This window comes from Eumetopias jubatus, unplaced genomic scaffold (assembly GCF_037043125.1).
Source record: "Eumetopias jubatus isolate StellerSeaLion01/CBP00866 unplaced genomic scaffold, mEumJub1_p1.0 scaffold_1, whole genome shotgun sequence".
In the NCBI taxonomy this organism is placed as follows: domain Eukaryota; kingdom Metazoa; phylum Chordata; class Mammalia; order Carnivora; family Otariidae; genus Eumetopias; species Eumetopias jubatus.
This window is the reverse complement of record NW_028274807.1, coordinates 104,322,072-104,338,302: the sequence shown is the minus strand read 5'-3', so window position 1 is coordinate 104,338,302 and position 16,231 is coordinate 104,322,072. Positions and strand designations below refer to the sequence as shown.

Here is a 16,231-nt window from a genome sequence, read left to right as displayed (position 1 = left end):
TAGTTGTTTGTTCTAACAGGAAAGTTAGTTGAATTAAAATTATAAAAATCCTGTCTCTTCAGGGACATTTGATGTTTTCAATTCTTTTATCCTTAACTATCTGTGGAATTTTCCCCTCCTATGCATAATGTAGGGTTCAGCCTGGGATTTGAGTAGTATTTACATAAAGAATTTTTGGCTTTCTCTTCTCACTCTTTTTTAGGATTCCCCTTTCCTTTTCCTTTTCCAGTGGTTGCTGAGTCTTTCTTCTGTTTTTTTTAGGACAAAAATCCTGAAGTTTTTTGTTGGAGTTTTAGCTGCCCTGAATGTCACAGAGTTAGCCTTGCCGTCAGAAAAGAAGATATAAAATGGGAAACTTTCTTATTGCTCTGTTCTTTTCCCAAGTGTTGGCCCCCTATAGAATCTGACTTCCTTTGGTCAGTATCCAAAAGTGCGTTTAGGTAGTTGTTTTGTATAGTTATCTATAAGATAAGTCTGGTAGAAGCTTTCTTTCAGTACTGTAAGCAGGATTTGAAATCTTTACTTTTTAAAAAAAAACCATAGTATATCCCAGCTCATACTGTCATTTAATACAAAGAATAGCTGGATAAGGGTAGAGGAGAGTAATAGTTTTATTGTAACAGATATAAGAAAAGAAGTTGAATAGATATGGAAGCCAAGATTATAGAGATAGGGAAGACACTATTTTTGAATACATTTAGATTTGTTATATTATTTGAGGAGACTTGAGTAATCAAGACTCAATTTGAACCTTTAAGACTTATACTCGCAGACATTTTTTGACTAAACCTTAATTTCCTCTAAAGTGGACAACATATACTTCCCTCATATCATTTCAATTGAGTATATTTATTCATAAAGAATCCTATACAGATGTTTACTTCACACAGTTATTTAGTTACCAAATCCATAACTAAAAACTAAATCCTTTTAGATAGTTTTTAAGAATAATTTGCATTTCATAATACAAAATATACACTAAGTGAATGTAATAAAATCTACTTAATATAGGTCCCGGTCAAGACCTCGTCCACGGTCCCACAGTCGAAGCAGTGAAAGGTCCAGTCACAGAAGAACCCGTAGTCGATCTCGGGATAGAGAACGACGGAAAGGCAGAGACAAGGAGAAGAGAGAAAAGGAGAAGGATAAATGCAAGGATAAGGAATTACACAACATCAAACGTGGGTAAGTTGAAACAAATCCTAAGTAGTGATGACGCAGTGTGATTGCCATGACTCCATGGCAATATTCAGACTAAATTTTCATTCTCTGAGATTTTTCTTAGATGAACAAAAGAGGAAAATACATTAGGTAAAGAAGAAAGGATAAATCAAAATGGTCATCTCAGACTTTTACTGTGCTTCCTTTATATTCCTGTTTCCATTTAAGATTTATATAACAAATTTTAGAAACAAAATAAATGGCATGATCAAAGCTTAGTATGTCAGTAAAAGAAAATTTACATAATTCTTTAGGAAAGTTCTACATTCAATTTCCTTACCATAAATATGATTTTACAATTCAAAGACTAGCTCATGATTAAAAGTGTCTATTAATTTATTGTAAAGCTGTTAGGGGAAAAGGGTGAAAGTAGAACGAAGGTAGGGAACCATGTGATTTACTATTGGTTAGACTTCTTTCTATATAGAATGGGACTTGACCACTGTTTGGGGTGTGTTTGTGGATATGTTAGAGTGAGTGTGTGTGTGTGTGAGACCCAGAATTTATTTTTTCTGGAATTGGTATTATTGAAACAATTAGTCTAACTTTGTCCAGTTGGAGGTTGAAATCCATTGATAACTGTTTGTTAAATTAGAAAATGTTAAAATGAAGCAAAATCTTGGTTTGTAGTTTGAATTATAGCTTCTTGTTTGTTTTATTCAAAACTGACATTGGGCTCTTTTATTATATAAAGTAGAACATCTTGGAATTTATCCCCCTTTGTGAGTCTTTCAACACCCCATGTATATTCACTGTAATACTTCAGTACAAAAGTGTTTATCTGTCATGTATCAGTTTTCAGTGTTAAATCAAAGAGCTTGTCAGGATCTTAAAGGTAGTTCCTTGAGATCTTGATTCTGTGAAGAATTAAGTTTATTAAAGGATATGGAACTTGTCTCTCATCCTTTTCTTTTTCACAGTTGTCTGTGTGTTTATTTTTTATTTCCAGATTTACAGTGATACTATATAAACCTGCCAGATTCTTTGAAATGATAAATGTGTGGTGGACTTTGGAAGAGGATAGTATTATTATATGACTTTCTTTTTCCTGATGACCTCACAACTTTTAATGCACACAGAACAGTTGTGGTCGTGCAAAATTCCGAGTTCTGCCTTTTTCTAGTTTTAAGGATTGTTGAATGTTATAGGAGAGGAGATGGGGTTGGATATCTGGCCATAGGATAGGGAGGCTGAGTTAGCTAGAGTGGTAGAGTGGAATTAAGATCAGAGAGGATATGAGAGAAATCTATTGAGAGAGGGAGAAAGTCAGAAGGATGATAGATTTTTTTTTTTTAAGATTTTATTTATTTATTTGACAGAGAGAGACACAGCAAGAGAGGGAACACAAGCAGGGGGAGTGGGAGAGGGAGAAGCAGGCTTCCCGCTGAGCAGGAAGCCCGGTGCAGGGCTCGATCCCAGGACCCTGGGACCATGACCTGAGCCGAAGGCAGACGCTTGCCGACTGAGCCACCCAGGCGCCCCAGGAGGATGATAGATTTGAAGAGAGGATAGAGAATAGCTTTTTGAGACTGGAAAATATGGACCAAGAGGATGAATAATTATGTCAGTCAAGGAACTGCCTTGCTCCTTGTCTCTTTTTTGTTTTCTTTTTCTTTTGGTTTATACTTTAGATGTTATGTGGCTATGAGAAGAGTGACTATGCTTTCTGGTAGTCATTAAATATTTGCTTTCCACTTCAAAATAATTACACAGTTGTATAAAATTTATATTACATAAAGCATTATTTTGGAGATTTTAAAGGTAAGAAAAATGAATGCATGGATAAAAAAGGGAGGTTGGGTGGTTTCAGGAAAGATTCTAATATGGTGACATCAGTCTTGAAAGTTTGGGCCAGTTTTACAGGTTAAACTCAGTGGCGATTATGTTCGAGGGACTAAATCCTGGATGACAGATTTACAAGGTAATAATGTTGTATTCTTCATTATTTTTTAAATCTCAACAAAGGGGATGAACAAGTTCAAAACAAGAGGTGTTAGTTGAAGGGCTCTGGGAACCAATGTCAAAAAACTGTTGAGTAGCTTGATTCAGTAATTTCCATGGTTTTAGTGGACCATAGTATAAGGTGGTGTATATCAGGATATTCTCTCTTGTGGTTTGTGCCGAGGACATCCAGATTCTTATCTTTTGGTATGATCTAAATCAGGAATTTTGGGGGGGTCACATACACATTTAATGATAGTATTTATATATGTACAGATGTACCCTGCTTTGCTTCAGAAATAATGTCTTTTTTTTTAAGCTTATGTGTTTATTTCTTAGACCTGATTTCTTAAGCCATTCAGGGCTGAGAATATATCTTTTACTCTTTTGTATCACTTAGAGTACCTAATGTACATGTTAGTTGTTATTAAATATTGATTGGTTATTGATCAGATACACTCATTCATTCATTTGTTCGCTTGTTCAGTCAACAACATTTAAATGCCTTCTATTTATGAAGTACTATGTTGGTAACAAGGTCATAATAGTAGGCAGTCCTACTTGGAGAGTTCATGCAGATGGCAAAGTAAGCATAGATAGAAGATGTGTAAATCAGATGAATGTTTACTAGGAAGCTATGGAAACAGTGTATGAGTTAGAATGTTTTTGGCCATAATTAACAAAACCTAAACAATAGTAGCTTAATGCAGGGATAGCAGACTTCTTTGTAAAGGGCTAGATAGCAAATAATTTAGGCTTTTTAGGCCTGTGTCTCTGTTGCAACTACTGAACACCAAGGTAGCCACAGATAATGTTAAATGAATGATATGGCTGTATCGCAATAAAACTTTTATTTACAAAATGAGCAATTGGCAGATTTGGCCCACAGGTTGTAGTTTGTCAGCTTCTGGCTTAAACCTTCAGCACAATTTTTTTTAGAGATTTATTTATTTATTTTATATAGAGAGAGAGCGGGGAGGAAGGCAGAGGGAAGAGGGAGAGAGAAGCTCTGCTCAGCACAGAGCCCGATGCGGGGCTTGATCTCACAACCCTGCCATCACAGCCTGAGCCAAAGGCAAGAGTTGGAGGCTTAACTGACTGCACCACCCAGGTTCCCCCATGAGCACGTTTATTGCTAATAAAACAGAGAGTTTAGAGGTAAGCAGATTTGGGTACTTTTTAACTCTTCCAACAGGCCAGTCTTAGCCTCTTGGCTTTCATCCTTAGTCTTGACGAATTGTGGTTGCAAGATATCTCCATGAACATTAAGCTGTTTGGTCCAGACTAGTCAGCATGTCAGGGAAGGGCTCTCAGAAGAAGTGGTGAAGAAAGAGATGAGAAAGAACGTTATGTGCAAAGCCAACTTCATGTGGAAAGACTTAGAGGCAAGCAGGGGAGTATGGCATATTTGAGGAACTAAAGTCTAATGAGGCTTGGTTTAGAATTGAAGAGGAATAATGGTGAGAAATGAGTATTTGGAGTATCTTATAACTTAAGTTGGGAGTTAATTCTAAAGGCAGTGAGAAGCTGATGAAGTTGCAAGCAGGGTAATGATACGATCAGGTCTACATGAGATATGAACAAAATGCTTTGTTTCCCGCGGACATAATAAGTGTTTTACATTTTAAATATATTTTCTAAGTATCAGGAGTTTTGCTAACCAGTTGACATGCATTATCTTATTTACTTATCATAATAGTCTCATGAAATATGAACTTTTATTATCCTTCATATAGATAAAAACTTGTAGTCATAGAGCTAGTAAATGGTAGAGTTAAGCTTCTAATTCATGTTTCCTGACAAGAGCATCTTGACTCTTAACAGTACATTATCCTCATTCCTGTAGTAATCCATAATCATTGATGATGAGATATAATGTTTGAGATCAAGTCATATGCTGTTGCTTAAACTTACCTAGAAAATACCTAAAGAGAACTGAAAGAATTTCTGTGCCTTATTTTTCTTTGATCAGGCCAGAAATCTGTCATTAGTAAAAGATTGGTTCTCTCTTTTCTCCCTCTTCTTTCTCACATATTTTCCTACAACAGCATTTCATATGTTTATTTAGAATTATATTTAATCAAAACCACAAAATTTCTAGTCCTTGAATTTATTTCTGTGATCATTTTGTGAGCTGTCTCTTGCCAAATGATTTTACCTCGCTGCTGAAAAAAAGTGGGTGGAGGAAAAAAAAAATTCACAAATCATATATTTAGGACTTATATATTAGTTCATTGTAGTTGAGCAACCCAAGAACAATATTTTAGCTTATGTTACGCTAAATAACCTGGCTGCTTCCCACATAGAGAAGATAACACTTCTGCTTCTTTATGTATAACAATGTTTGTTTTTATCAATCCAGTTTGAAAATATCAATATTATATGAAAATTGATAGAATATAAAGCATACATTTATAAAATACAAATTAAGAAGAGTAAGAGTAATAATAGTAAAGGACTATTTTACAAATTGGGAAAAATAAAAGTGGGAGAGGAAGGAATGTGCAAGAATTTAATGAGCCTAATAATAAGGAAGAGTTTTTTTATTAAACTTTTGAGGAAGAAGATACCAAATTAGATAATTCTGAAAAATCTTATAAATACAGCAGATAATTGAATATAGTTCTTGGAATTCCTGGAACATTTGAATGATTACATCTTATAGTGTTATAAATTGATCTTTTCATTTTATGAAGCTACTGAATAAGGAAGGCCTAATAAAAGCTGGGAGGGTATCAGGAGTTTGTAGGGACTAAAAGGTGTCTTCCCTTATAATACTATATGAAGGATTAATTTTTTTTTAAGATTTTATTTATTTATTTGAGAGAGAGAGAATGAGAGATAGAGAGCATGAGAGGGAAGAGAGTCAGAGGGAGAAGCAGACTCCCTGCTCAGCAGGGAGCCCGATGTGGGACTCGATCCCGGGACTCCAGGATCATGACCTGAGCCGAAGGCAGTTGCTTAACCAACTGACTCACCCAGGCGCCCATATATGAAGGATTAATTTAAGAAAGACACCAACTGGGGCGCCTGGGTGGCTCAGTCAGTTAAGCGTCTGCCTTCAGCTCAGGTCATGATCTCAGGGTCCTGGGATCCAGCCCCATGTCTGGCTCCCTGCTCAGCAGGGAGTCTGCTTCTCCTCCTGCTGCTCCTCCCCCTCCCCCTGCTCATGCTCTCACAAATAAATAAATAAATAATCTTTAAAAAAATAAAAAGACACCAACTGAGCCTTGTCTTAGATTTTCTAAAGATGATTTAATGTTAATTTTCAGTGTTTTCTACATTTACACAATTTGCTTTTTCAGACTATTTTACCTTTAAACATTGATACAGATTTTTCTTGTTTTATTAGCTTCCCCCCAAATTTTTAAAACTTAAAATATTTATCGTATCATTAGCTATTTGTATTTATTTTATAGAAATGTTTTGAAATATGAAAACACATTTTATTAATAGTAGTTCTTACGTTGAAGTTGGACACAACATTATTTTGATAAGCACACTTATACTGAGAGTGAGAAATCAGAAATATGAAACTTGTCATGACATCCCATAATTACAGCTTGGTTTGATGATTGTGAACATTAGACACCCCATATGAGTCTTCTGTGTATTCATATTGTGTCTTCCTTAGCAACATTTGATCAAACTCCGTCAAGTATAGCTGGCTATTATAAAACATTTTTATAGACTTTTTTGAAAAATTGGTTGTGAGGGGCACCTTGGTGACTCAGTCGGTTAAGTGGCTGCCTCTGGCTCAGGTCGTGATCCCGGGGTCCTGGGACCAATCCCTGTATCAGGCTCCCTGCTCAGTGGGGAGTCTGCTTCTCCCTCTCCCCTCACCCTGCTTGTGCTCTTTCTCTCTTTCTCTCAAATAAATAAAATCTTTTTAAAAAAAGATTGGTTGTAAATAAAAATGTCAATATGACCAGTGACATTGTACTGTTTTTTATTTATTTATTTAACATACAATGTATTATTTGTTTCAGGGTCACAGGTCTGTGATTCATCAGACTTAAACAGTTCACAGTGCTCACCATAGTACATACCTTCCCCAGTGTCCGTCACCCATCCCTCCAACCCCCCTCCCTTCCAGCAACCCTCAGTTTGTTTCCTGAGATTAAGTCCCTTTATGGTTTGTCTCCCTCTCTGGTTTCGTCTTGTGTCATTTTTCCCTCCCTTCCCCTATCATCCTCTGTCTTATTTCTCAAATTTCTCATATCAGTGAGATCCTGTGATACTTATCTTTCTCTGATTGACTTATTTCGTTTAGCATAATACCCTCTAGTTCCATCCACGTTGTTGCAAATGGCAAGAATTCATTTTTTGATGGCTGCATAATATTCCGGGGTGTGTGTGTGTGTGTGTGTGTGTGTGTGTGTGTGTGTGTGTGTGTGCGCACGCCACATCTTCTTTATCCATTCATCTGTTGGCTCTTTCTAGGCTATTTCCATGGTTTGGCTATTGTGGACATTGGTGCTATAAACATTTGGGTGCAGGTGCCCCTTAGGATCACTACATTTGTATCATTGAGGTAAATACCCAGTAGTGCAATTGCTGGGTCTTAGGGTAGCTCTATTTTCAGCGTTTTGAGGAGCCTCCATACTGTTTTCAAGAGTGACTGCGCCAGCTTGCATTCCCACCAACAGTGTAGGAGGTTTCCCCTTTCTCCGCATCCTTGCCAACAACTGTCGTTTCCTGGCTTGTTAATTTTAGCCATTCTGACTGGTGTGAGGTTGTATCTCATTGAGGTTTTGATTTGGATTTCCCTGATGCCCAGCGATGTTGAGCACTTTTTCATGTGTCTGTTGGCCATTTGGATGTCTTCTTTGCAGAAATGTCTGTTCATGTCTTCTGCCCATTGCTTGATTGGAATATTTGTTCTTTGGTTGTTGAGTTTGATAAGTTCTTTATAGATTTTGGATACTAGCCCTTTATCTGATATGTCATTTGCAAATATCTTCTTCCAATCTGTCAGTTGTCTTTTGGTTTTGTCCACTGTTTCCTTTGCTGTGCAAAAGATTTTATCTTGATGAAGTCCCAGTAGTTCACTTTTGCCCTTGCTTCCCTTGCCTTTGGTGATGTTTTTAGGAAGAAGTTGCTGCGGCTGAGGTCAAACAGGTTGCTGCCTGTGTTCTCCTCAAGAATTTTGATGGATTCCTGTCTCACATTTAGGTCTTTCATCCATTATGAGTCTATTTTTGTTTATGGTATAAGGAAATGGTCCAGTTTCATTCTTCTGCATGTGGCTGTCCAATTTTCCCAGCACTCATTTGTTGTAGAGACTATCTTTTTTCCACTGGACATTCTTTCCAGGTTTGTCACAGTTTAGTTGACGATAGAGTTGAGGGTCCATTTTTGGGCTCTCTGTTCTGTTCCATTGATCTATATATCTGTTTTTGTAACAGTACCGTACTGTCTTGATGATGACAGCTTTGTAATAGAACTGGAAGTCCAGAATTGTGATGCCACCAGCTTTGTTTTTCAACATTCCTCTGGCCATTCGGGTTCTTTTCTGGTTCCATACAAATTTTAGGATTATTTGTTCCATTTCTTGGAGAAAAGTGGATGGTATTTTGATAGGGATTGCATTAAATGTGTAGATTGTTCTAGGTAGCCCAGACATTTTCACAATATTTGTTCTTCCAGTACATGAGCATGGAGCGTTTTTCCATTTCTTTGTGTCTTCCTCAATTTCTTTTATGAGTACAGATTCTTTGCCTCTTTGGTTAGATTTATTCCTAGGTATCTTATGGTATGGGCACAGTTGTAAATGGGATTGATCCCTTAATTTCTCTTTCTTCTGTCTTGTTGTTGGTGTATAGAAATGCCACTGATTTCTGTGCATTGATTTTATATCCTGTCACTTTACTGAATTCCTTTATGAGTTCTAGTAGTTTTGGGGTGGAGTCTTTTGGGTTTTCCACATAAAGTATCCTATCATCTGCAAAGAGTGAGAGTTTGACTTCTTTACCGATTTGGGTGCCTTTTATTTCTTTTTGTTGTCTGATTGCTGAGGCTAGGACTTCTAGTACTACGTTGAATAGCAGTGGTGATAGTGGACATCCCTGCCGTGTTCCTGACCTTAGGGGAACAGCTCTCAGTTTTTTCCCATTGAGTATGATATTCACTGTGGGTTTTTTATAGATGGCTTTTATGATATTGAGGTATGTACTCTCTATCCCTACACTGTGAAGAGTTTTAATCAAGGAAGGATGCTGTACTTTGTCAATTGGTTTTTCTGCATCTATTGAGAATATCATAAGGTTTTTGTTCTTCCTTTTATTAATGTTGTGTCACATTGTTTTGCGGATGTTGAACCAACTTTGCAGCCCAGGATTAAATCCCAATTGGTTGTGGTGAATAATCCTTTTAATGTACTGTTGGATCCTATTGGATACTATTTTGGTGAGAATTTTTGAATCCATGTTCAATCGGGGATCTTGGTCTGTAGTTCTCCTTTTTGATGGGATCTTTGTCTTGGTTTTGAGATCAAGGTAATGCTGGCCTCATAAAAGGAGTTTAGAAGTTTTCCTTCCATTTCTATTTTTTGGAACAGTTTCAGAAGAGTAGGTATTAATTCTTCTTTAAGTGTTTGGTAGAATTCCCCTGGGAAGTCATCTGGCCCTGGGCTCTTGTTTGTTGGGAGATTGTTGATTACTACTTCAATTTTCCTACTGGCTATGGGTCTGTTCAGTTTTTCTATTTCTTCCTGGTTCAGTTTTGGTAGTTTATATGCCTCTAAGAATGCATCCATTTCTTCCAGATTATCTGGAAAATTTGCTGGCATATAGTTGCTCATAATGTGTTCTTATAATTGTATTTCTTTGGTGTTGGTTGTGATCTCTCCTCTTTCGTTCATGATTTTATTTATTTGGGTCCTTTCTATTTTCTTTTTGATAAGTTTGGCAGAGGTTTATCGATCTTATTAATTCTTTCAGAGAACCAGTTCCTAGTTTCATTTATCTGTTCTACTGTTCTTTTGGTTTCTATTTCATGGATTTCTGCTCTGATCTTTATTATTTCCCTTCTCCTGCGGATTTTAGACTTTACTTGCTGTTATTTCTCCAGCTCCTTTAGGTGTAAGGTTAGGTTTTGCATTTGAGACCTTTCTTGTTTCTTGAGAAAGGCTTGTATTGCTATATACTTTCCTCTTAGTACTGCCTTTGCTGCATCCCAAAGATTTTGAACAGTTGTGTTTTCATTTTCATTGGTTTCCATGAATTTTTTAAATTCTTCTTTAATTTCCTGGTTGACCCATTCATTCTTTAGTAGGATGCTCTTTAGCCTCCATGTATTTGAGTTCTTTCCGACTTTCCTCTTGTGATTGAGTTCTAGTTTCAAAGCATTGTGGTCCGAAAATTTTCAGGGAATGATCCCAGTCTTTTGGTATTGGTTGAGACCTGATTTGTGACCCAGGCTGTGATCTATTCTGGAGAATGTTCCATGGGCACTAGAGAAGAATGTGTATTCTGTTGCTTTGGGATGGCATGTTTTCAATATATCTGTGAAGCCCATCATGTCCAGTGTGTCATTTAAAGCCTTTATTTCCTTGTTGATCTTTTGCTTAGATGATCTGTCCATCTCAGTGAGGGGGATGTTGAAGTCCCCTACTATTATTGTATTGTTGTTGATGTGTTTCTTTGATTTTGTTATTATTTGGCTTATATAATTGGCTGCTCCCATGTTAGAGGCATAGATATTTACAATTGTTAGATCTTCTTGTGGGATAGACCCTTTAAGTACAATGTAGTGTCGTTCCTCATCTCTTATTATAGTCTTTGGTTTACAATATAATTTGTCTGATGTCAGGATTGCCACCCCAGCTCTCTTTTGTTGTCCATTAGCGTGGTAAATGGTTTTCCACCCCCTCACTTTCAATCTGGAGGTGTCTTTGGGTTTAAGATGAGTCTCTTGCAGACAGCATATCAACAGGTCTTGTTTTTTTAATCCAATCTGATAGCCTGTGTCTTTTGATTGGGGCATTTAGCCCATTTACTTCAGGGTAACTATTGAAAGATATGAATTTAGTTCCATTGTATTGCCTGTAAGGTGACTGTTACTGTATATTGTCTCTGTTCCTTTCTGGTCCATGTTACTTTTTGGCTCTTTCATTGCTTAGAGGATCCCTTTCAATATTTCTTGTCGGGCTGGTTTGGTGTTTGCAAATTCTTTTAGTTTTTGTTCGTCCTGAAAGCGTTTTATGTTTCCTTGTATTTTCAGTGGCAGCCTAGCTAGATATAGTATTCTTTGCTCCATATTTTTCTCCTTTAGTGCTCTGAATATATCATGCCAGTCCTTTCTGGCCTGCCAGGTCTCTGTGGATAGGTCTGTTGCCAGTCTAATATTTCTACCAATGTAGGTTACAGACCTATTGTCCCCAGCTCCTTTCAGGATTTTCTCTTTGTCTCTGAAACTTGTGAGTTTTACTATTAGATGTGGAAGTGTTGACCTCTTTTTATTGATTTGGAGAGGGGTTCTCTGTGCCTCCTGGATTTTGATGCCTGTTTCCTTCCCCACATTAGGGAAGTTCTCTATTATAATTTGCTCCAGTATACCTTCTGCCCCTCTCTCTCTTTTTTCTTCTTCTGGGATCACAACTATTCTAAGGTTGTTTTGCTTTATGGTATCACTTATCTCTTGAATTTTGCCTTCATGATCCAGTAGTTGTTTATCTCTTTTTCTTAGCTTCTTTATTCTCCGTCATTTGGTCTTCTGTATCACTAATTCTCTCTTCTGCCTCATTTATCCTAGCAGTTAGAACCTCCATTTTTTCAAATTTTATTTTATTATGTTATGTTAATCACCATATATTACATCATTAGTTTTTGATGTAGTGTTCCATGATTCATTGTTTGCATATAACCCCCAGGGCTCCATTCAATATGTGCCCTCTTTAATACCCATCACCAGGCTAACGAATCCCCCCAACCCCTCTCCCCTTTAGAACCCTTAGTGTGTTTCTCAGAGTCCATAGTCTCTCATGGTTCGTCTCCCCCTGATTCCCCTCCAGAGCCTCCATGTTTGATTGCACCTCACTAATGGCCTTTTTGATTTCGACTTGGTTAGATTTTAGTTCTTTTGTTCTCCAGAAAGGGATTCTCTAGTATCTTGTATGCTTTTTTCAAGCCCAGCTAGTATCTTTGTAATTGTCATTCTGAACTCTAGTTCTGACATCTTACTAATGTCCATATTGATTAGGTTCCTGGCAGTCGGTACTGCCTCTTGTTCTTTTTTTTTTTTTTTTGAGCTGATGTTTACCGTCTTGTCATTTTGTTCAGAGGAGAATAGATGAATGAGAGAACAAAATGCTAACAGGGTAACAACGATCTCAGAGAAATATACACTTAGCAAATCAGAAGAGACGTGATGCTGAGGGAAAAGAAAGGGAAATTAAAAAAAATAAAAAATATGATCAGGCTGGTGAATAGAACAGAGCCAAACACTAGATTTTGGTTGCACTTTGGTCTGTTGAAAGAAATTGGCTCCCCAAATTTTAAAGAATTGAAAACTTACATATATAGATAAATAAGGGTAAATACAATGAAGGGATGGAATATGATTGTAAAGATGAAAATTTAAGAAGATTTTAGAAGGAATTGATAAGTAGTTGTTTAAGAAAAGAATGAAAAAATTAAAAAAAAATATGGTTAGGTGGGAGACTAGGACATCATACACTAGATTTAGGGTATATTTTGTTCTGTTAGAAGAAACTGTATCCCAAAATTTTAAAGAAAGTAGAACATATATATACAAAAAATAAGGTTAAATACAATGAAGGGGTAGGGCGCCTGGGTGGCTCAGTTGGTTAAGCGACTGCCTTCGGCTCAGGTCATGATCCTGGAGTCCCGGGATCGAGTCCCGCATCAGGCTCCCTGCTCAGCAGGGAGTCTGCTTCTCCCTCTGACCCTCCCCCCCCCATGCTCTCTGTATCTCATTCTCTCTCTCAAATAAATAAATAAATAAATCTTTTAAAAAAATACAATGAAGGGGTAAAATATGAATGGAAAAATGAAATTTAAAAAAGATTTCAAAAGGATGTTGGTTGAAAAGGGGGAAGAAGAAAAAGAGAAAAATAAAGAAAATTTTAAAAATTCACTTTGAAAGACTAAGGAATCATGGGGAAAAAGCCATGAATTCTGTGTGCTGTATCCCCCTAACGCTGGAAGTTTGCAGTTCTCATTGATGGGTAAACTTGGTCTTGGCTGGATGTTCTTGCCCATCTTCTAGGGGAGGGGCTTGTTGCAGTGATTTTCAAATGTCTTTGCCCAGGCGGAATTGCACCGCCCTTGCCAGGGGTAGGCTATGTAATCTGCTTGGGTTTGCTCTTGGTAGCTTTTGTTCCCTGAAAGCTTTCTGTACAGCTTTGGAGGATGAGAGTGAATATTGCAGCCCTTCAGTCTCTGGCCCCAGGGGAGCCAAGAACTCAGGGCCCCACTCCTCAGTGAGCCCTCAGAGAAAAGCAGTCAATCATTCCTGTCTCCCCGGTGTCCAGCTGCACTCCGTGCTCCGTGCTCACCCGGCCTGTGCCAGAGCATTTCTGTCTCTGGCACGTGACCCTGTTTAGTGTCTCCAAACCCAGCAGATTCCTGCAGTGCACTACCACGCCATTTATCCCGGGGCAGGAAGGGGAGTCTCCCTGGATATGCCGCTAGTTGATTCCCTGCTCGAAGAGCAGTGGCCTGACTGTGCCTCAGATCACAGTTTCCGGCAACCCTGAGCTGATAGCCCACTCCTTCACTCCTCTTTGCAGCAGGCTTCCCCGCTTTGATAACTGGGAGCTCTGCCACACTCAGGCTCTCCCGGTCTTTCTGTTACCCCAAGGGTCCTGAGACCACACTGTCCCAGCGAGGGTTCCAACCTCCCCCACCCCCCCCACCCCCGCTTAGCCACTGGAGTGATGTCCCTCAAGTGGAGCCGACTTCTAAAAGTTCTGATTTTGTGCTTCACTGTTCTATCAGTTGCTGGTAGCTGGCTCCCTCCCCATCTGTCTTCCTGTATATCGCCTCGGATTCACTTCTCCACACATCCTACCTTCCAGAAAGTGGTTGCTTTTCTGTTTATAGAATTGCTGCTGTTCTTTTCTTTGATCTCCTGTTGAGTTTGTAGGTGTTAAAAATGGTTTGATACCTATCCAGCTGAATTCCTGGGACCAGACGAAATTTAGGTCTCCTACTCCTCCGCCATCTTGCTTCTCCCGCCTTGTACTGTTTATTTTAAATCATAGTGCTATCCTTCAGAGTAGAATTTGGATGGATTTGATTTAAATCTATTTTCCATCAGGATTTAAATCACTAGCCAGGAAAATTTTGTTTAAATCAGTTATTGCCTAGTAAAATACTTTCTTAATTTGAGTAACTTTGGAATTCATCAGGAATCTAATTTAGTATTCCTGAACATATTCTCCTTTAGATCTGGCACTATGAAAGGCTTTCAGTTATTAACCCCTTATTGACTTTTCAGTAGATGGATATTGTTTTCAGAAATGTGCCCATCAAGATTTCTAGAATATTTTGCTTAAAAACTTGAGTTTATACTTTTTTTCTCTTCTTTCTTTATATAACTTTTTAAGCCTTTGTGCTTTTAGAGAGAGTTAAGTATTTCCCAGTGGACATAGGAATTCATATCTGGACAACTGAAGCAGTTCTTTTTGGTGGGTAATGGAAGGGAAATATGTTTAAGTAGAATTTCTTATACTGAAGTGTGACTCCCACTACATCAATTGTTTTTAAATCTTTCTGAAAATATATTAGAAGCTACTGGGACAGCGGTAAAATTGGGCTTCATACCCTGTATATTACCTGTTTATAAAATCTTTCATTAAAAAGTTTACTTTGCAGTGTAATTAGAAGTTATATTGTATCAAAACTATTTCAAGTATGTCTTTATAGACTAAAACAACTGAAAGCTTATCAACAGAAACAGCATATACTTTTTGTTCATAGGAATTACTGCCTTTGAACATGTAGTACTCTGAAATATATGCACACACACACACATTTAAAAGTGTGCTAAGGTATTTAGATTCTGGGAAAGGTAAATTAAGTTGCAGAAAAAATATAATTTTTGCTCATTTTAAATCATTTACAATTTTTTTCATTATAGAACAAGTTATTCCCTTTGAGCCTTAATTTATTTTTCTGTAAATGGGGATAACTATACTTAAAAAACTAGAAGTATTACAAATAGCGTGTATAAGAAATATAGTGCCATGTAGTAATCATACTTTAGAGATGTATGTTGGTTATGGCTTTGACCTGGCAATGTTCCAGAGTCTTCAGTTGTAGAGTTTCATGCACTAAGTTTCTGTTGATGAGATTTTTTTCTACCTAGTGCTTGGCAGAAGATGTTGAAGTGATGTGGGAATGCTGGACTCTGAGTTTTGACAGCAGTTACATACTCTTAGATGCTGTCATATTTTTCCTTACCTTTTATTTCTTTATGCAGCAGGAAGTCATTTATGCTAATTTACCCCTATTTGCATATAGGTTATAGAGTTCTGTGGTGCAGAGTGTGCTTAGAACTCCTTTTAAGTGTCTGTTTGGATCAAAGCAGGGCTGTGTGATAGCTGTTGTCTGACACCAAGCTGTGTGGTGTTGTTTTCATTAAACATTTATCACACTTCGAATGTGACAGCAGGCAACTTTGTGCCAGTATAACATGTTTTCATGCAAAATTTATTGAAAAAGACGAGGCTTTGTAAAGAGATCTTGTTGCCTTTCACCAGTGGCGAAGGGTAAATGTTTGGTTCGACAGAAGCATATACCTTTATCACATGTCATTGTAACATGCAAAGGAAGGTTCGTACTGTCAGTTTTGTTAAGGAGGTAAACAAATACATTTTTATATAAATGTGTGCACTGGATTTTTTTTCCTTTCTAAATTAAATTTTTTACAATTTCTTTGTGAATTGAATGAATACATAACAGTGGCCCTTTATGTTGTTGGGTATTTTTTATTGCAATAAAATTTACCACCCAATTTCTATTGTGTGGGTTTGCCACTAGGTATTAGTTTTGTTCAACAGAAACAATCTGTAATTTTTTCAAAAAGACGAGGTCAAGAAATG

The 16,231-nt window shown here is 37.4% G+C and overlaps 1 protein-coding gene across 1 annotated transcript in view; it reads left to right on the top strand.

Moving 5' to 3' along the window:
* The window catches only part of RSRC1 (arginine and serine rich coiled-coil 1), a 429,365-nt gene that overhangs the window by 112,778 nt on the left and 300,356 nt on the right, over positions 1-16,231 (top strand). The window contains exon 4 of the mRNA XM_088023061.1: positions 1,012-1,185. Within this exon, the coding sequence (XP_087879187.1) occupies positions 1,012-1,185 (174 nt within the window). The remainder of the gene's footprint in view (positions 1-1,011; positions 1,186-16,231) is intronic.